Source organism: Oncorhynchus mykiss, chromosome 25 (genome assembly GCF_013265735.2).
Source record: "Oncorhynchus mykiss isolate Arlee chromosome 25, USDA_OmykA_1.1, whole genome shotgun sequence".
Taxonomy (NCBI): Eukaryota; Metazoa; Chordata; class Actinopteri; order Salmoniformes; family Salmonidae; genus Oncorhynchus; species Oncorhynchus mykiss.
Window position 1 is genome coordinate 36,405,399 of NC_048589.1, and position 22,233 is coordinate 36,427,631.

Consider the following 22,233-nt stretch of genomic DNA (forward strand, 5'->3'; position numbering starts at 1 on the left):
TGTCTATACATGTTTTTGTTTATTGCACAACAAAACTAAAAACATATGTGCAATGTCTTGGATACATTTTCAAATATAATCTCCAGGGAAAAATGATATCTGAAAAAAAGTGACATTGTACACCTTTAAAAAAAAAAATGGTGAAATCAAATCAAAGACCATAAATGAAACGTCATCCACAAGATTTTTTTCGCAACGGTGTCGGGGATCACAATCACTGTCATTTACTCACGTATGGTGGTCAATGGTATGTTTTACAGGTTGTCGATGTTAGTTTGCATGTCCATTCACTTAAATAAACAATATTGCAAGACACTGTTAAGCTTGGCATCATTGTGGTGACCCTTGTAGCTAGCCAGATTCATTTAGCTGATTAGCTAACGTTATCAGCTAGCTAACTTTAACTATACTGTAACGGTCAGCTAGCTACAGCTTCTTGCAAAGATGATAACTAGCTAGCTATCTATGTTTGTCTTTCATCAGTTGAGTAGGCCTACCCAATGTGGTCAAGATGGACTGGCTAGGCAGGTTGCAGGCTGGTCAAATACAAAGTTAGAAACCTTCCGTTGCTTGCAATCAGACCCATAACATGTTAGCTAATGTATTACAGTAACTACCACATGAATGTATCTGATTAATCCGCTGCCTTGCATTTTTCAGGAGGAAAAACTCACTTGGGCCCTTTGCAAGCAGAATGAGTGTCACTTCCGAATGCCAGCCGGAGAGAGTGAAGCCTTGATGAGGTTTTTAAGATATACACTGACCTGGCTACATTCAGAGAAGAAGAGTCCCGCTCAGCCAGAGCAGGAGAGTTTTGTGGCAAGTTGGAACAGGTCAGATCAAGAAGGCTTGGGGGCTGAAATCACTTTGAGTTTGATAATGTTGTAGCCTACAATATTTGTTGTGCATGGTCCCTGTGAATTAACGTCCATGCACATAAATCCTGTTCTCACTTTTGCATCCCCACTCCTATCTTTCAGCTCCAGACTTTGAAACATAACCTTGACCTTGTGAAAGACACAGAGGACAATGAGACTATCCTCCAGAACACTTATGACCCTGACCAGGGCAGCCCTTGTTTCACCAAGAACAAGCTCAGGGAGAGGGAGTTAGCAGAGAAGGTCAACAACAACAACGGGAACCAGGACTAGGAGAAGGAGCAGCCAACCAAAGGAAAGAGGAAGAGTGGAGGGAGCTGCCTCCAGCCTCAGTGCAGCAGGAGGACACTTATAACACTTAGATCGACCAGACTGACAATAATGCAGGAAATGCCAAAACAGCCAAATCCAAGGCCTCCTTGGAGTCAGAAGGTCCTGGGAATATACATAGGAGAAAGAATAACAAAGGGAAGAGGAGAGGAGGAGGTGTCTGGGGCCCAGAGTGGGCAAGGATGAGTTACTCCATGAGTACCGGTAGCAGATGGCACAGGAAGTGGAGAGGGCCACCGTGAAGAAGACTGTACACAAGAAGTCAACAACGGACAAGACCAACGCTGCTCCTCAGGAAGCAGTAACATTAAACAATGAAGGTGCAAAGAAGAAATAGAACAAGCTGAGGTCGTCATTGGATTCTGCGAGGGAGACGAGGTGTGTAGAAGTCTTGCAGGATGAACTTTCAGAACTCCAGTGAGGTTTGCATGAACCTGTAAGGAAGCAGTAAGTCAGGTATTCTCAACCTTTTTGGGGACGGGGACAACTTTTGTGATAGAATATTCATCAGGGACATCAGGGAAAATGTAGCGGTTTTCAAGCTAATTTCCTGTAATTCTACACATTTTGTCATGGGGCAGATAGATGTTTTTGTTGTTGCAGCTTTAACGCTAATAACATGCAATTCTACAACTTTTTCCGTGAGGCAGAGAGAACTGCAATTTTAAAGCTTAATTTACAATCCATTTATAATAATTGGTACTGTGGATACCAATATCCTTGTGAGCATCCCAGGCCCATGTAGCCCAGGGTTAATAACATATTAATTGTAAATTAATAATAATAATAATACATTTTATTGTATCACACACTATAAACTTATTCCACAGATCCCTTTGGCCAAAATGTGTTGAATCTGTTGTTATTAGTAATATTCATAAAAATGATATATGTAAGAAATAAAAATGTACCACTTTGAGATCTCCTGCTGTAAAAGACCTAGCATAGTCCCAGATATGTTTGTGCTATCTTAGCAAAACCTTATGATCAACCCTTATGGTCATATTTTTGGCACGACAATGTCCATACGAGTTGACTATACAGCACAAACAGATCTGGGACCAGGCTATAGGCCTAAATGACTGGCTATTGCATTGTTGGGTTTTTAGTTAGCAAGAAAGGCATTTGTGCATGTGACATTAAAACTTGAAAGTTGAAACTAATACCATGGAAAAGAAAGATGATAATCTATTCTGTTTCACTCTACAGTATGGTAGAAGATCTGCAGAATTGCCAGTCCGAGGACATCACTGAGAGGATGAGATCCAAGGAGAAGAGTCAAGAGAGCCACGCCGAGGAGGATGGAGTAGAATCTTTAAAATCCAAAGGCAAAAAAAATAAGAGAATAAAACAAGGTGGGTGAAAAGAGAAAACATTCACCGGGTCATAAAACCTGCATTATGAACCGTTAGGAATAATGTGGCTACGCTGTAAACATTCACCGGGTCATACAACCTGCATTATCTGTTTCTACACCACCGTTCCCTGCAGGTTGTGGGTACTAACTGAGTGCGGCGTATCGACAGTAAACTGCATCCACAGCTGTTCTGTCCTCCTCCTCGGAGCAAGAGACGAGACAAGACCATGGAGGTGGTAGACTGCTGGAGGAGATACCCCCCGTAACAGATACACATCCCCCCTTTACATCACTGCAAAAGGCCTTAAACTACCCGATCATGTACTAGTAGTAGTAGTAGTAGTAGTAGTAGTAGTAGTAGTAGTAGTAGTAGTAGTAGTAGTAGTAGTAGTAGTAGTAGTAGTAGTAGTAGTAGTAGTAGTAGTAGTAGTAGTAGTAGTAGTAGAAGAAGTAGAAGTAGAAGTAGAAGAAGAAGAAATCCAATCTTTATCAATCGGCAGGTCCTTTTCTGTATGCCAAGGAGTGAGCTGTGGTTTGGTCCGAGCTGCAGAGTGAGATCACCAGGAGAAACGACACACAACCTGTGCTCCTTCGCTGGAGGGGAATCTCTGTTGTAAGCATCATGTTCTATCATCATGTTCTATCATCATGTTCTACCATCATGTTCTACCATCATGTTCTACCATGTTCTATCACTGTTCTTTGTTTTAGTATCTAACAGTATCCAACTGCTTCCCAGCTCAAGTGTTGTCCAATAGTTCTCCTCAAGTCGTGATGATACGTTGAGAAACACAACTTTGAGACAACATTGACACCATTTTCTGTGGTGGTTGTGTGTTTGCCAGAAAATGCCATTAAATTGTCTTCAGTTGTGTTATTTGATGAAGTTGTATATGTGTTGTATATGTGTTGTAGGTGTGCCGGATCCCCAATAAGCCCATGCTGTCGTTCCGTGGTGGTCAGATGGGTTGTTTTACCGTGTGCTTCTCCCACAACGGCAGGAGGCCGGCTGCTGCATGTGCTGACAGAGAAGCTTTTAACCACTCATCAGATCTCTCTCTAACCCTCACCCTACTCTACTGCCTTCTGTATTTAGATAGACGTGCCAATCTACTTTACTTTACTTCTTGTTATTCTTGTTATTCTTGTGATCCAAAGCCGAATTGACCACCTGCAAAAACCTGCCCTCCTTAGTTACTTCTGCGATATCCGTCAAGTGTTTTGCTGCAAAGTGCATTTTCCCATTGAAGGGCTGATGATGAGATTTCTGTGTATTAGCGGTATTATTGAAGTAGCATCTAATAGTTTTTTTGTTTTTTGATTCCTTCAGAAAAGGTGTTGGCTGCCTTCAATGGCTACCAGATCTCTGCTGGTCCAGAGACGACCGGAGTCTGCTGTCTACCTCCTGACGGCACCTTAAAAACACCCTGCCTGGGAAAGAGAGGTGTGGAACCTTGATTACGCTGATGCATAGGATATTTACATTTTAGGGTATTTGTGTATGTGTTGTCACTATATAATGGCTTGATGTCATATCCACATACCTCCTCTAGGGGGTGTTTGTGCACTGCAAATAAAATAAAAGGTTTTTGTCGCCTGCTTCGTAGACACCAGGTGTAGATTAGCAGTGAAATGCTAATGAATCCTTTTCCAACAACACAAAGATGTAAAATAAAAGTTTTTTGTCACCTGCTTCGTAGACAACAGGTGTAGATTAGCAGTGAAATGCTAATGAATCATTTTCCAACAACACAAAGATGTAAAATAAAAAGGACAAGGAATAAATATACAGTGAATAATGAATCAAAATAAAGCCCAAATAGGGCTATCTTCTGTATACCATCCCTACCTTGTCGCAACACAACTGATTGGCTCAAACGCATTAAGACATTCCACAAATGAGCTTTTAACAAGGAACACCTGTTAATTGAAATGCATTCCAGGTGACTACCTCACGAAGCTGGTTGAGAGAATGCCAAGAGTGTGTAAAGCCGTCATCAAGGCAAAGAGTGGGAACTTTGAAGAATATAAAATATATTTTGATTTGTTTAACACTTTTTTGGTTACTACATGATTCCAACACTTACCGTTCAAATTTTTGAGATCACTTTGAAATGTTTTTGAAAGAAAAGCACATTTTTTTCCATTGAAAATAGCATCAAATTGATCAGAAATACAGACATTGTTAATGTTGTAAATTACTATTGTAGCTGGAAACAAATTATCTTTTTTTTGTTTTAATTTTAACCCCTTTTCTGCACAATTTTATGGTATCCAATTGTTAGTAGCTACTATCTTGTCTCATCGCTACAACTTCCGTACGGGCTCGGGAGAGATTAAGGTCGAAAGGTCGAGGGTGAATAACATGCTATACGACCTCCCGGTCGTGGGGCGACAGGGCCTGGGCACGAACCCAGAGTCTCTAGTGGCACAGCTAACACTGCGATGCAGTGCCCTAGACCACTGCGCCACCCGGGGAAACGGATGATTTCTTAATTAAATATCTACATAGGCGTACAGAGGCCCATTATCAGCAACCATCACTCCTGTGTTCCAGTGGCACGTTGTGTTAGCTAATCCAAGTTTATTGATCATTAGGCTAATTGATCATTAGAAAACCCTTTTGAAATGATGTTAGCACAGCTGAAAACTGTTGTTCTGACAATAGAAGCAATAAAACTGGCCTTCTTTAGACTAGTTCAGTATCTGGAGCGTCAGCATTTGTGGGTTCGATGACAGGCTCAAAATGGCCAGAAACAAAGCACTTTCTTCAGAAACTCCTCAGTCTATTCTTGTTCTGAGAAATGAAGGCTATTCCATGCGAGAATTTGCCAAGAAACTGAAGATCTCGTATAGCGCTGTGTACTACTCCCTTCACAGTACAGCGCATACTGGCTCTAACCAGAATAGAAAGAGAAGTGGGAGGCCACGGTGCACAACTGAGCAAGAGGCCGTGTACATTAGGGATTTTGGAATGAGATGTTCGACGAGCAGGTGTCCACATACTCTTGGTCATATAGTGTATGTTGACACCACACTTCATGCATTTACACCAAACAGAATTTGTTCAGTGGTGCATTTTGATGTTTTATGAAATATATTACAAGGAAATGGACAATAAATTATTCTTATTTTTATTCTCCCAGATGGACCTGAACTCGATCCTGCCTTCTCCGTCCCTCCTGCCACCACATTACAAACTGCAGCTGGTTGGTTCCCTTGGAGCTCAGTTCATCCCCCAGTCAACCTCCCAGAACCGTGAGTGGCTCCAGACAGGCCCTTTCTCTAAAAAGATCTGTCCACTCCTCACCTCCATTGCACTGATTCTTGATCTGAATGTACTGAACAGGTGGAAGCCAGCCGAAAGAGGAGCTTCCACAATATTGTTTTCAACTGTCAAGTGTTTCCATGTCAATGCAGATGAAGCGGAAGAGACAGATTATACTGCTACAGGTCTATTGAATCTAAGCAGCTCTGTGAACTACTGTGTCGTCAATAATTTGTAACAATTGGGGTCAGTTTAACCAAATGAGCTTAAGACCCATTCTTGCAGAATGAGAGCTTTGGCCAGACATTCCAACAACAAGGGGAAGAATGAACAAAACGGAACATTTCCAGACTCACTAGACCTGTTAAGGACCTTACAGAGCAGCATGTTCACTGTACATAAAGACCAAGATGGGCCTCTCCTTGTCTTCACCTGTGTCTGTAGCCGTAGGTGTTCACACCTCTACGATTTATGTATGCTTTGAGTTTTATCTTAGATTAAATATACTAGTATGGCATGACTTTTTTCACTTTTTCTTCTCTTGTTTGCAGCTAGTTTCACCGCAGTGGGCGAGCGTCTAGGAAGAGCTTCATCTCGCAGGCTACAGAACGTAAGGCATTATTATAATGTTGTATTTGGCAGCCATTCATGCTTTTCTCTTTGATTCCTTTCATGTGTATTTTATTGGGTAACTTCATTGTAGTCTTGTGGACTGAATATGTATTCATCTATTTGAAAGAGACAGTAATTCATTAAGTTTATTATGTAATTGAAGTCTATAAAACGCTCCCTTTCTTCCTTCAGAAGTTATCTGATCATCTGTCTACAGCCAATAGAGTAGAAGCAGATTCTTTGGTACCAGTTCATCAAACGGTAAATTTATGTTTTCATTACAAGAACATACTGTGCCCAAAAATGAAATATGACAAATTTACCACCGTGGTCAATAATTCTTAAATCCTTTTAAATTGTTCTCTCTCTGTCAGGTTTTCTCTTTGTATGACTACAGTGCCCACCCGTCAGATGAGTTAACTGTACCGTGTGGTGACTCCATCCGTGTGCTCTACAAAGGCAACAGGTGGTTTGGACATCATGGATACCTCCCAGCTACCTATGTTGTGGAAGAGCGCAAGTAGAGTGATATATCTGTTCTACATTAAAAAAGTATGTGCACTCAGCAGACACTTTTTTATCTCACAATCCCAGGGGATTACAACGAGGAGCTGTCTCGTGCCCTAGAGGCCCAGTCTGCCCTGTCTGAATGGACTGACCTATCAGTCCCTCTGTCTGAACGGACTGACCAATCAGATGAGAGGTTGACGCCTACCAAGGTAAGGAGACAGTGGGTTCTGTTTCAGCGATCGTTGTGTGATGTAGCTGGTCTCCTGGTTGTGATGTAGCAAGGTGATTATTTTTTACCCAGACATCCCCTCCCCCAATACAGTCCTCACTTCTGTGTGTTGTCTCGTTCCTCTCCATCAGGTAACAAAGGTTACATGAATTACTGGACTAATCATTTCCTTGTCCCCTCTCTTCTTATTTCCTGTCCCTGCACTCACAGGTGTCTGTTTCCGTTGTCTCTGGAGAACTCAAGTTAATTTCTGAGCTGGACACAGACCCTGAGCAGCCTGCTGCCACCAGGTAAGTCCTCTTCCTCACAGCCACAGCCCTCTTCCTCACAGCCACAGCCCTCTTCCTCACAGACCTCTCCCTCACAGCAACAGTCCTCTTCCTCACAGCAACAGTCCTCATAGGTCACAGCAGTCCTACTGATATCCTGTTGTTTAAGTGTATTGTGCACACATCTTCTAACCACATAGTGAGAAAATGGGAGGAAAATGTACTTACTAGACACGTTATAGCTTAGTATGTTACAGTAGATACATAACTTGTTAGTCTAGATAATTAAGATTAAACACATAGCGTAAATGGTTTTAGTAATTGTTCAATCACTTTCAACATTTTTGGCTGTTTTCTGTGTATCTAAAAGAGTGAAGGAGAAAACAAAGAAGAAGTTCAAAGCTCCGTCATCCCCACCACCAGCCACATCCTCTGACCCTGATGTCCCAGAATCATCATCTACCAAGAGAAAAACCAAGGCTGCAGACAGCAAACCACTGACCCCCAGTCCCAGGAGAGGACAGTCCAATAGTGCCTTCGAGCCTGATACCTAGACCCATGGATCTATGGTTAAGAGTACACTAAGAGTAAAGAGTTTAACGCTAAATTCCTCGTTGAACAGAAGATAACAAGTATGTTTATAAGGAAACTATCCTGTAAAAGCTTAAACGTATTGCTTTTTTCACTAATATGTTTTAAATGTCTGTATACAGTGCCCTCGGAAAAGTATTCAGACCCGTTGACTTTTTGCCCATTTTGTTACTTTACAGCCTTATTCTAAAATGTATTAAATCGTTTATTTCCCCTCGTGAATCTACACGCGATACCCCATAATGACAAAGCAAAAACAGGTTTTTAAAAATGATCAACTGAAATATAACATTTACATAAGTATTTTACTCAGTACTTTGTTGAAGCACCTTTGGCAGTGATTACATCCTCCAGTCTTCTTGGGTGTGATGCTACAAGCTTGCCACACACCTGTATTTGTGGAATGTCCTTGAGTGGCCCAGCCAGAGCTTGGACTTGAACCAGATCGAACAACTCGGGAGAGACCTGAAAACAGCTGTGCAGCGATGCTCCCCATCCAACCCGACAGAGCTTGACAGGATCTGCAGAGAATGGGAGAAATTCCCCAAATACATGTGTTGTTCCAAGCTTGTAGCATCAAACACAAGAAGACTCTAGACTCTAGGGTGTAATCGTTGTCAAAGGTTCTTCAACAAAGTACTGAGTAAAGGGTCTGAATACTTATGTAAATGTTATTTCAGTTTTGTATTTTTAATACATTTGCAAAAATGTATACAATTCTGTTTCATTATGGGGTATTGATGAGGGGAAAAAAAACAACAATTGAATCAATTTTAGAGTAAAGCTGTAACATAAAATGTGGAAGGGGTCCGAATGCACTGTAGATGGCATTATTTCATCCATGTACTCTATAGTCTGTCCACAATTCTAATTCAAAAGGTACACCATATTTAAATGGAAGGCTTAAGATAAAATGTACTGAAAACCCTTTTGAATGTAAATTCCACCAAAAATCTGTTGGCCAGCAAGTGGGAACTTTTTCAGCAGTTGAATTACATTTATTCAGCACACTCAAGGGAACCACTCCTGCAAAGCCTTTTACCATCTTCATGAAGTAAGCCTGAATATCAACTACTGAGAAGTGGATTTGAAGGGCGTAATATCGGAAATCGGGCCCTTTATGAATGATTACATTTGTGCATTACAAATAAAAAAAATATTGAATTCAAAATTATAGAATACAAAATTATCAAATACAATTTGTTGGCACTGAAATCACTCCATACATGGAGTTCTGACCTCACTGTTTAGACATCATCCATGTCGCAGAGATTGGCGAATGAGAGGCATTTACATAGTACTGCATTTCAATATCGGTACATATTTACATACCAGATACTGTGTGTATATACACCCTTTGAGTTGTCAAGTAAAAAATTATTTTGTGAAACATTCTCTTCCAAAAGCAATGATATTTGGAAATAGTTGGCATGTAACTACAACTGAGAAGTAACTCAGACTGTAAAAGGACTAGGCTTACATTAGTTACATATATTCAAATATTAGTGTCCTTGAATGAACTGCATTTTATATCACTTAATAAATGGACATAAAATACTTGCTTGATTGGTCCATTTGAAAATATATATTATTTTATTTTATTGCCGTCACTGATATGGTCATTGGTCAATCTACATAGCCATAAAGGAGGTTAACTATTCAGACATAACCCATGTCAGGTGCTGTGAAGATTGGAGAATGAGGGGCATTTACATAGTACTGGATTTCAATGGGTGCATATTTAACATGGCCAACTGATATGTATAAATGCCATTTGATTATCGTCAAGTAAACATTATTTTGTGAAACATTCCTGTTCCGAAGTACATGGTGTGTTAAAATGACTTTTAACAAACTAATTAAAATAGTTCCAAAGCTTTACCACGGCTTGTTGAGGTCCTTGACAGTTCAAGTAATTATATACACAGGTCTTATATGGTATTGGCATAATGCAAACTGAACTGCTTCTGTTATGATTGCTAATGCTATGACAACAAATTATAACTTGTGTAGGTAGCATCATCCTCTTAGTTGTATATTTTAATACAAGTTACATTCCACGTTTAGCACCGATGTACATATACAGGTGTAGGATCTTAATTTGACCAGTTTCTCATAGCAGAAAATATAAATTGTTCCTGGTAGATGATCGTTGTTCAGGTCAGAAGATGGGTAGCTTCATCGGAAGGTCTTTTCGTCTGGATTTGAGAAGACCTTCAGATCCCAACAAAAAAAAAAGCTAATTCAGGCACAAATATCAATTTCTCCAAACCTGTTACTCTTTTCAAATGGCTCTCTCAACATAAAATGTTTTACTTGTTTATGTAAAAAAAACTAAATCTATAATGGAATCATTACCTTTCTTGTCGTGTTCTTTGACAGAGAAAATATACACCAAGAAAAAAAGCCTGAGAAGAAGAGGAAACAGTCATATTCAGACAGCACATTAAAAAATAAAATAAATTATTTTTTATCCATGTGACCGCAATCTTACTGACTAGCAGAAATAATGTGTTGATGTCCACGTGAGCAATTTAGCAAAGACATTTGAGTTCCCCATTTCTAGGGGTCAGGAGACCGCAGTCAGGAGTGTCGAGGCAGGACTGACAGTATTGAAGTGTGCCCAATGGGATTCATAAATGTCCAATCTGCCCTTCTGAACTGCCTCACCTATTCATCTGAAGCTGTGGGAGACCATGGTCCAAGAACTGCCAGAACCAAATGTCTGCTGTATCTGTTTTTTAAAGTGTCTGAGATTCTTGTTGTAATGAAAAGCACTATATAAAATACATTTATTATTACAATACATACGGCTAGAAAGGTCAGGCCTCCTTGAACAGAAGCAGCCCACTCAAAGCTCAGCTGTTGTGTGATGAAGCCACCGAGCGTTGGACCACAAAACATCCTGAACAAATAAAACACACCTTTGTTAAGAATTCATATCTCCGAACTGCAACTCTCAACTTGTGCCTCAGAGACTTAATATAACAAAGACTGCAAGTACACACCCAAAGGACCACACTGCTCCAAACAATCCAGACACCAGTCCCAGAGTGCTCAGCCCCTCCTCAAATCCATTTTCACTGCCATTGGAAAATTAGCAATATTATTTTGGATTCTGTACCTCGTGCATGATGATGATATGTTTTTCTAAGAGAAAATGGACATTGTAAATAGAGTATATTTGTATATGTATGCAAGTGCCATGGTGTATGTAAATGGTCAACTCACTATGCACAGTCTAGTATTTCAGGGAAGGTAGGGATGGCAGTCATGCTAAGAGAGAATCCTATGATACCCAGCATGAAAACCACCAGCCACAGCTGACTAGAGACAAAAAAAAAAAGTGTCATTCTTGTATCATATTGGCTTCTTGTTAGTAGTAATAGTAGTAAACACGTAGTACATTTCACACTGATAATAACAGATGCTGACCTCTTTATCTGCAGAATGGGGACAGGACCTAAGAACCAGAAGCCAGTTGCTGTAAACAAGCCTCCTAGCACCATGAACCACGGCCTTGTGGACTGCAAACACAACCAGAAGGTAAAATCACAGTATTGTATATGTATAATAGAGAAGTTGTGACTACAATACACCACTGGTATTGGTTGGTGTTGAATATAGTATATTATACAACGGGTGGGTCTAATCCTGAATGCTGATTGGTTAAAACCACATTCGAGCCAGTGTCTATTCCAGAAGTTACCACCGGCTAAATCTATTATGTTAAAATGCCTATTTACTCTGTTCCATCTGACTGTGTAATCCACTGTCTCATCAGCCCAGCCAGGCAATTTATAAACTTGATCTCAACTATAAAAAGCATCTAGACATTATCTCACATTTCTTTTAGACTAACTTTTAGTTTAACAGGAGATTTGTATAAACCTTGCGGTCTAGTTCTCCAACATTGTTTCAATATTCAAATTTGATCTCCAGCTGTACCATAGTAATGAACGTGTCGGGACGAGACAGACAGGCAGGCAGGGTTTCTCAGCCAGTCTAAATGAATCAGCTGGCCTAATATTTTTGGATATAAATAAAGAAATGTCAATTGAAAAAAAGGTCAAACCAAACGAAGTGCAGCTAGTTTGCAGTTTTTCTAGCTTCAGTTTGAAGTGTTTGTGTTAGCTGTGTTGTTGGATAGCTCCTCTGAACAACAGCGTCCTAATGAGAGAGCACATTTTCTATGCCGGGCGAAATCGCACCTCATTAGGTCATTATTATGGATGTATCCAAATAAATGTCACTAGAAAACCGCTTAAATGCAAATGCAGCTACATTGCTGTTATTCTGACTGCAGTGTTTGACGTGACTAAGTTAGCCCTAGTTGGCTAGCTAGCATGCAAGGGATAAGAACGTTGCCAGCCAGTATGGCAATAAAACATTTAGAATGAACCATAGATACAGAACAAAAAGACTGAACGACAGGGTCGGGTCTCTGGCAACCGAACCGATAGAACGAATGACCAGCCAGCTTGGGTAGCAACCCTAGATTTGTGTCGGGACTATATCTTGTGGAAGGATGAAATAGTGTGAATAAATTCATCAAAATAACATTTAATTAAAATATGTCAATCATTATTTGAATATGCTGGTAACCAGTTGAATAAAAGTGATAATGCCAAGTCGGTGTTGAGGATTTGTTGGCACGGTTTCCCGGTACTGGACTTCTCAGGCCAAACAACACCTGTGCCAATATATCCTCCAAACACCGGCTTCTCGGGCCAAACAACACCTGTGCCAATATATCCTCCAAACACCGGTATTGGGGTTTATAGTATAGTAGTGTATATTGTTGTGTAGTATTGTATTGTAGTATTGTAGAGCGTTTCATATTATAGTATTGTATAGTGCATAGTATGTTGTATAGTGTGTTGTGTAGTGGTGTATAGTATAGCACAGTCTTGCTATACTGTAGTGTTTTATAGTGTTGCGTAGTGTAGCATAGTATTGTATATTACCATTGATTATTATTATTATTATTTGACCCTACTGGTCATCTATGAACATTTTAACATCTTGGCCATGTTCTGTTATAATCTCCACCCGGCACAGCCAGAAGAGGACTGGCCACCCCTCATAGCCTGGTTTTTCCTAGCCACCGTGCTTCTACACCTGCATTGCTTGCTGTTGGGGTTTTAGGCTGGGTTTCTGTATAGCACTTTGAGATATCAGCTGATATAAGAAGGGCTATATAAATACATTTTATTTGTATAGTATAATGTTGTATAGTGTAAATCAAATCAAATTTTATTTGTCACTTGTGCTGAAAACAGGAATGCTTACTTACAAGCCCTTAACCAACAATGTAGTGTATTTTTAGTATATTATAGTGGTGTAGTGTTGGGTTAACTGTACTCACAGGAAACCTGTCACTGACGATACCAAGCAGAGGTGAGGCTAGACAGTAAGGCAACGACAGACCAAGCAAGAGAAGACCCACATAGCCTGGAGACAGGTTAAACTACATGGAGAATCAAAAACAGAAACATTAAGTTACCGAGGTCCATCCTACTGGACATAATCGTATTTTGAAACGTGACAAATACATTCTCAAATATGAGGTTTTCAAGTATACCAGGGTTGGGGTAAATTCTATTTCAGTTCAGTCAATTTAGGAAGTAAACAAATGGAATTCACCTCAACCCTTGCGCATGCTTTGCTTTACCGTATCAATGGCATATATGGACAAGGTCGCATCTAGAAAGCCGAGTCCAGAACTCAGGGTGAATATGGCAAAGCATATGAGGACTATCTTCAGACGCGTGAACAGCCTGAAGAAAGAGTCCTTGCTAGGATCAGCATCTGAACAGAGAAACAAGCAGAATAATATAATAACAAGAAATATCATCACAGGAATCATTTCATAATAACAAAGAGAAAACATTTGGTCTCAACACATATCTTTTAGACTCAGATATCTTAAACATTTAGGTAAAACTTCACACGACTTTTCTTTAAAAGTGGGGGACATAGGTATTTAGAAATACATTATAGACAGCTAACTATTAGTTAAAAGTTCATAAACCAATAATAAACCGTTACCAAAGCTTGGTAAGATGTACATGTTGAAGGGGACCATGAGAAATAGGAAGCATCCCAGAGCCATGAAAGGAAATTCGTATCCAAACGACTGATACAGCCATCCACCTATTGGTGGTCCCAGTATAAGACCCAGCCCTGTAAAGATCTCCAGACTACCCTAAGAAGACAAACACAACATTCAACTAAGTAAATGTGCACATTCAGTTTTACCTCGTACCCACAGGCTTATATTTACAAAGTAGAAGGACCTGCCTTAAAATGTTGTTGTTTGTTTGGGTTACAGTTCCAAATACAATAGAATCATCATCATATTATTATTATGACCAAATAGAGGAACTAATTACAACGCTAAGGATGCTTTCAGACAGACGAATGGTGCCAAACTCTTGGGATACAAAACATTTTAACCTTAACCATAATGCCTTCGTGTTTGAACATGATGTATGATGATGATGATTTAATTCCACCATAAACAGTGCCTTGCGAAAGTATTCGTCCCCCTTGAACTTTGCGACCTTTTGCCACATTTCAGGCTTCAAACATAAAGATATAAAACTGTATTTTTTTGTGAAGAATCAACAACAAGTGGGACACAATCATGAAGTGGAACGACATTTATTGGATATTTCAAACTTTTTTAACAAATCAAAAACTGAAAAATTGGGCGTGCAAAGGTATTCAGCCCCCTTAAGTTAATACTTTGTAGCGCCACCTTTTGCTGCGATTACAGCTGTAAGTCGCTTGGGGTATGTCTCTATCAGTTTTGCACATCGAGAGACTGACATTTTTTCCCCATTCCTCCTTGCAAAACAGCTCGAGCTCAGTGAGGTTGGATGGAGAGCATTTGTGAACAGCAGTTTTCAGTTCTTTCCACAGATTCAGGTCTGGAATTTGACTTGGCCATTCTAACACCTGGATATGTTTATTTTTGAACCATTCCATTGTAGATTTTGCTTTATGTTTTGGATCATTGTCTTGTTGGAAGACAAATCTCCGTCCCAGTCTCAGGTCTTTTGCAGACTCCATCAGGTTTTCTTCCAGAATGGTCCTGTATTTGGCTCCATCCATCTTCCCATCAATTTTAACCATCTTCCCTGTCCCTGCTGAAGAAAAGCAGGCCCAAACCATGATGCTGCCACCACCATGTTTGACAGTGGGGATGGTGTGTTCAGGGTGATGAGCTGTGTTGCTTTTACGCTAAACATAACGTTTTGCATTGTTGCCAAAAAGTTCAATTTTGGTTTCATCTGACCAGAGCACCTTCTTCCACATGTTTGGTGTGTCTCCCAGGTGGCTTGTGGCAAACTTTAAACAACACTTTTTATGGATATCTTTAAGAAATGGCTTTCTTCTTGCCACTCTTCCATAAAGGCCAGATTTGTGCAATATACGACTGATTGTTGTCCTATGGACAGAGTCTCCCACCTCAGCTGTAGATCTCTGCAGTTCATCCAGAGTGATCATGGGCCTCTTGGCTGCATCTCTGATCAGTCTTCTCCTTGTATGAGCTGAAAGTTTAGAGGGACGGCCAGGTCTTGGTAGATTTGCAGTGGTCTGATACTCCTTCCATTTCAATATTATCACTTGCAGAGTGCTCCTTGGGATGTTTAAAGCTTGGGAAATCTTTTTGTATCCAAATCCGGCTTTAAACTTCTTCACAACAGTATCTCGGACCTGCCTGGTGTGTTCCTTGTTCTTCATGATGCTCTCTGCGCTTTTAACGGACCTCTGAGACTATCACAGTGCAGGTGCATTTATACGGAGACTTGATTACACACAGGTGGATTGTATATATCATCATTAGTCATTTAGGTCAACATTGGATCATTCAGAGATCCTCACTGAACTTCTGGAGAGAGTTTGCTGCACTGAAAGTAAAGGGGCTGAATAATTTTGCACGCCCAATTTTTCAGTTTTTGATTTGTTAAAAAAGTTTGAAATATCCAATAAATGTTGTTCCACTTCATGATTGCGTCGCACTTGTTGTTGATTCTTCACAAAAAAATACAGTTTTATATCTTTATGTTTGAAGCCTGAAATGTGGCAAAAGGTCGCAAAGTTCAAGGGGGCCGAATACTTTCGCAAGGCACTGTAACATACAGACTCTTAAACAAGGGTTGGCTGACTAAACTCACCAGAACAGTTGCTATATTGTTTGGGAAAACTTTTGTTGAAACTGCAAAAGAAGAGGTCATTGCAGCACTGAAGCCCACAGCGTCAACAGACCTTATGATAAAGCACAGGATAATAAAAGTAGCTCCGTCAGGAACTTTGTCGAGTAAGCTGTAAAACAAGAACAGGAAAATAATTAGATGAAAATATGTATTTGTCCATGTTGAGTAAAAATTGTAGGAGGGCACTTAATAAAAAATAAAAAAAAGTTCTCATGAGCACTTTGTCTGGAATCTGTTGATGGATAACTAACGTATTTATTTAAGTAGTCATCTGCCATTAAATCACAATAGACAGTATGAGATACTTGCAGAACACTATCAAATCTCACTCACCCAAAGAGAATGGTGCACACTGATGACACAAATAAGCCTGAAATTAGCATGAACTTTGCCCCGATCTGAACAATCTGAAAGGAGAGATAAGCACGTGTTGTGTGGGTGAAAAGTCATATTGCAAAGCAGAGTAGTCTGATGACTAAACGTAGTATGCCTCCCAAATGCCACCCTGTTCCCTATGAAGTGCATTACTTTTGACCAGAGCCCTTACGGTAGCTAATCAGAAGTACACAGGGAACAGGGTGAAAGTATTCACACCCCTTGCCTTATTCCACATTTTGTGTTACAGACAGAATTTAAAATGGATTAAAATTGAGAATGTGTCTCTCTGGCCTAAACACAATACCCCATAACGTCAAAGTGGAAATTGACAAATTATTTTAAAATGAAAAGCTGAAATGTCTTGAGTCAATAAGTATTCAACCCCTTTGTTATGGCAAACCTAAATAAGTTCAGCAGAAAGAAATGTGTGCAATAAGTGTTTAACATGAAGTGCCGCAGTCAAGCAGGGAATACAAACACAGATTCAACCACAAAGACCAGGCAGGTTTTCTAATGCCTTGCAAAGATGGGCACCTGTTGGTATTTGAGCATGGTGAAGTTGTTTGTTTGTATATTACCCCCTTTTTTCATGATATCCAATTGCGATTTTGTCTCATCGATGCAACTCGCCAACGGGCTCGGTAGAGGTGAAGGTTGAGCCATGAGTCTTCTGAAACATGACCCGCCAAACAGCGTTTCTTAACACCCGCCCGTTTAACCTGGAACCCAGCCGTACCAATGTGAGCTTGATGAGCCAAGTAAAACCCCCCGGCTAAACCCTCCCCTAACCCAAATGAAGCTGGGCCAATTGTGCGCCACCCTATGGGACTCCCGGTCACAGCTTGGGATCAAACCCGGGTCTGTAGTGATGCCTCAAGCACTGATGCAGTGCCTTAGACCGCTGTACCACTCAGGAGGCCATGGTGAAGTTAATAATTACACTTTGGATGGTGTATCAATACACCCAGTTACTACAAACACACAGGCGTCCTTCCTCACTCAGTTGCCGGAGAGGAAGGAAACCGCTCAGGGGTTTCACCATGAGGCCAATGGTGACTTTAAAACAGAGTTTAATGACTATTATAAGAGAAAAGGATGGGTCGACATTGTAGTTACTCCACAATAGTAACCTAAATGACAGAGTGAAAAGAATGAAGCCTGTACAAAAACATGCATCCTGATAGCAACAAGGCACTAAAGTAAAACTGCAAAAATCCTTTGTGTTCTGAATAAAGTCTTATGTTTTGGGCAAATATATATTTTTTATATTAATATTTTTTAAATTGTGATTTATCAGGGGTGCTGGGAGGAAAATTCTTCTTTCAGCTGGACAATAACCTAAAACACAAAATCAAATATACACTGGAGTTGCTTACCAAGATCACATTGAATGTTCCTGAGTGGCCTAGTTACAGTTTTGACTTAAATCAACTTGAAAATATATGGAAAGACTTGAAAATGGCTGTTTAACAATTATCAACAACCAACTTGGCAGAGCTTGAAGAATTTAAAAAAAAATGAACAATTTGCAAATATTGTACAATCCAGGTGCACAAAGCTCTTATTAGAGACTTACTCAGAAGGCCTCACAGCTGTAATCACTGCTAAAGGTGATTCTAACATGTATTGACACAAGGGTGTGAATACTTATTTAAATGAGATATATGCTAACATTTCTGAAAACACATTTTCACATTGTCATTATGGGTATTGTGTGTAGATGGGTGATTTAATCTATTTTGAATTCAGGCTGTAACAACGTGGAAGGAGGTATGAATACTTTCCGAAGGCCCTGTAGCCTAGTTATTCCAAATACTTACATATTTACCCAGTACTAAGGAGCCCATCAGATTACACAGAGCATAGCAGCCAAATATAAGGCCAATGACAGTCTGACTGGCTCCTTTTTTCACGGCCTGTATAGAGACAATATACATACAGTAAAGCTCCTGTATCTATCAATAAATTACAATATCAAACATACAGATACTGCAAAACACCAAAAAAGCTTTGGTGAAAAAGCTTCAGTTATGATTGTGTACAAGATGTTGTTTTCCTTTTGGAAAGAGAAGGCATGTGCTTCACAAAATACTTTGGAAAACAGTCACAACAGTTGACTTCATAACAGTCTTGACTCGGTGTTTGTTTAGGTCAGCAACGTTCACAGGTTGAGTTTCCCAAAAGCATAACGATCATCTTTAGCAATTAGATCAACCATCATCCTAAAAGTGCAAATCCACCAATTGTCAACCTCATATTCATTATCTCCAGTCTACATATGTGAAAACAACACATTTCTATGATCAAAAAGATAAAGGTCCTAAAAAAACAACTTCTGTGACATCACAGGGTAGGATACATGTTTGTTTTTGCAAACAGTACAAAAATAAAAATAAAAGATTTTCAAAATCTGCAACGAGCTTCTAGCCAGACGGTGGGTATTAAGATACTCTTTGAAGAGGTAGGATTTCAGATGTTTTCGGAAAAGATGAGCAGGGACTCTTGCTGGCCTAGCATCAGGGGGAAGCTCATTCCACCATTGGGGTGCCAGGACAGAAAAGAGCTTTGACTGGGCTGAGTGGGAGTTGACCTCCCATAGGGTTGGGAGTACCAAGAGACCAGAGGTGACAGAACAGAGAGCTCAGGTTGGAGTGTAGGCTTTGAGCATAGCCTGAAGGTAGTTCCTCTTGCTACTCCATAGGCAAACACCATAGTCTTGTAGTGGCTACGAACTTCGACTGGAAGCCAGTGGAGTGTGCGGAGGAGTGGGGTGACTTAGGAAGGTTGAACACCAGGCGGGCTGCAGCGTTCTGGATAAATTGCAGGGGTTTGATGGCACAAGCAGGGAGCCCAGCCAACAGAGAGCTACAGTAGTCCAGACAGGATAAGTACCTGGATTAGGACCTGTGCCACTTTCTGTTATACTCTGATGTTGTAGAGCAGGGCTTTCCAACCCTGTTCCTGGAGAGCTACCATAGGTTCACTCCAACCCTAATCTAGCACACCGGATTCTAATAATTAGCTGAATCAGGTTAGTTACAACTGGGGTTGGACAAAAACCTACAGGAGGGTTAGCTTTCCAGGAACAGGGTTGGAGAGCCCTGTCGTAGAGCATGAACCTGCAGGAGCGAGTTTCTGCTTTGATGTTTGCATGAGTTGATGTGTGACTGAGTTTCTGTTGTATGCTTTGGGGGTTTTCTTGTGTCCACCACATTATACAAATACAACCACTTGTCAGTCATGACATCTAGTCTGAACTGGTATCTTACATCCAACCAATAAAATTAAGTGTACTTTACTATGGTACTGCTAAACATTAATTTTTCAATTCTAGAATCTGAATAAATAAATCATGATTCTACATCATTTCGCTTTAACTCTCAGTTTAGTATATTGTTACGTTCCCCAGCAAGAAAACCATAACTGTCACTCAAACAGAAGGGGGAACTAACAAAGAGTTGCTGACAACCAAAACAAAACCATTAGGGGTTTTAGGAGGGATTGTGAAAGACACTCATCTGGGTGTCCACAGCAAGTTGACTAGCAATAACAACTGGAACCTAAAAGACACCCGCTATTAACGCCTACTAAATTTGCTCAAGAAGAGGCAAACAAAAGAAAAACCCCACACCAAATGTGAAGATAGGAAGCAAACCAAAAAAGGTGGCACAAAATGAAATCAAATAGGGAGCGCCAACTAAAGGTATTGACCCTCCACATCTCTCAAGACAACTGATGATCGTGGACTTCAGGAAACAGCAGAGGGAGCACCCCCCTATCCACATCAACAGGACAGTAGTGGAGAAGGTGGAAAGTTGTAAGTTCCCTCGGCGTACATGTCACTGACAAACTGAAATGGTCCACCCACACAGACAGTGTGAAGGCGGCGCAATAGCGCCTCTCCAACCTCAGGAGGCTGAAGAAATGTGGCTTGTCACCTAAAACCCTCACAAACTTTTACAGATGCACAATTGAGAGCATCCTGTTGGGCTGTATCACCGCCTGGTACGGCAACTGTACCACCCACAACCCCAGTGCTCTCCAGACGGTCGTGCGGTCTGCCCAATGCATCACAGGGGGCAAACTACCTGCGCTCCAAGACACCTACAGCACCCGATGTCACAGGAAGGCCAAAAAGGTGGAACTGAGAGACTGAAAACAGCTTCTATCTCAAGGCCATCAGACTGTTAAACAGCCATCACTAGTACAGAGAGCCTACTACCTACATATAGACTTGAAATCATTGGCCACTTAATTGAAAAAATATATATTTAACCTTTATTTACCCAGGCAAGTCAGTTAAGAAGAAATTCTTATTTAAATGACAGCCTAGGACCACTGGGTTAACTGCCTTCTTCACTTCACTTCTTCTTCTGGGCCAGCCACTGGTAAAAAGCACCGAGGCCAGCACAGGTGAAACAACTCCCACTAACGAGATGTCAACCAGCACAGGTGTAACACACACTGACTAACGAGGTGACACCAATCGGTCATCCTCTTTCCATCTCGCATAGTAGGTGGCTGATGCACAATAAATTGTGTGATCGCCGATATACCATGGAAGAAGACACCAATCGGTGCGCCCTACGTGCTAACGAGCTATATGCGCAAAAGTCAAAACTTTTGATTTGATTTGAAAACTCAAAACTTAAATCGGGAAAAAACAAAACCTGTAACAATATTTCATAAGCAATGAGGAAGAAAAATTGTTGGTAGGCTATTGCACAATACCTCTTTGGGGAAGAATGGTCCCAGTATAGAGTAACAAATCATTGAGCTGAAGTTGACAGATGCGATTGACGTCAATGTGAGGATCTGATATCTTGTCATCCTTTGATTAGGACTACTTGTTGTTTCTTCTAATGTGCTGCCATCTACAGAAATAAAACTCAAACAGTAAATACCATTTGGGCATTAAAAAACAAGGAATCCTTTAATTAGAACATGACATACTTGCTGTCAGAGTAAGACTGTAACAACGTTTTTAGGCAACCAACAAGTGCATTCCTTAACTGTAGCTAACTTCTAATATCTGTAGTGGTAGGACTTTCATTCGTTGAACTCTCCTACAAAGTCTGAAGACATTTTAAAATAGACAATTGAGATGAACTGAGAAACAATATTTTATTAGATTACATAGAAAAACGTCAATTTCATTTAATTTCACCAACCTGTTTGTTGAACTTCATCAGAATCCATATTGTCATTCATAGATTATCCTACTAATCCGGATTGCTATTCAAATCTGAAATGCCTGGTACATGAATAATGTTAGATACTGCTTCATAAAGTTAGGGAAACCAAATGTGTCACAATCTGGCCGGTTAAATTCATAAATGACTCTTCGGCGCCAGCGGACAACTCAGAAATATCGTGCCCTTGAATAAGGACTGGAGAAAGAGCACTGGATTCGCCAAAATGCGAGTCTGGAGGAGGCCTGGTGTGTATTTATTACAACTATTCTGTTGATAAACGTTTCTTAAAAGGAACGTAACGTGTAGAGACCTAGCTGAATTTGTCCAATAGAAACTGTCGTTTTAGTTGCAAAACGAAACGTTTTGTAACTGTTTGGACTAATGCTTACAC

At 40.4% G+C, this 22,233-nt stretch overlaps 2 protein-coding genes and 1 long non-coding RNA gene across 11 annotated transcripts in view; 2 read left to right on the forward strand and 1 right to left on the reverse strand.

The window, feature by feature from the left end:
• Positions 1-22,233, forward strand: part of LOC110505847 (ensconsin) — a 448,490-nt gene that overhangs the window by 29,179 nt on the left and 397,078 nt on the right. The gene's annotated exons all lie outside the window — the stretch shown is intronic.
• On the forward strand, positions 113-9,925 carry LOC110505849. Of its 9 annotated transcripts, XR_005039532.1 has the most exons (13): positions 113-247; positions 661-833; positions 981-1,655; positions 2,418-2,563; positions 2,700-2,798; positions 3,066-3,178; positions 3,481-4,009; positions 5,712-5,823; positions 6,385-6,443; positions 6,638-6,706; positions 6,820-7,164; positions 7,395-7,474; positions 7,824-9,925. It is a non-coding gene; the product is annotated as an uncharacterized LOC110505849 (long non-coding RNA). The 9 variants fall into 9 exon arrangements; XR_002470879.2 differs by having other exon boundaries at positions 2,700-4,009; positions 6,820-6,911; positions 7,040-7,164; XR_002470885.2 differs by having other exon boundaries at positions 2,700-4,009; positions 6,641-6,706; positions 6,820-6,911; positions 7,040-7,164.
• On the reverse strand, positions 10,050-22,091 carry LOC110505851 (MFS-type transporter SLC18B1). The gene is made up of 14 exons (XM_036962630.1): positions 21,819-22,091; positions 21,379-21,521; positions 18,468-18,563; positions 16,603-16,676; positions 16,231-16,378; positions 14,096-14,252; positions 13,719-13,855; positions 13,413-13,514; positions 11,480-11,571; positions 11,276-11,371; positions 11,053-11,127; positions 10,856-10,949; positions 10,403-10,452; positions 10,050-10,258 (listed from the first exon to the last, which is right to left on the reverse strand). Exons 1-14 carry the CDS (start codon positions 21,856-21,858, stop codon positions 10,201-10,203), a joined length of 1,362 nt encoding a protein of 453 aa, XP_036818525.1. The 5' UTR covers positions 21,859-22,091; the 3' UTR covers positions 10,050-10,200.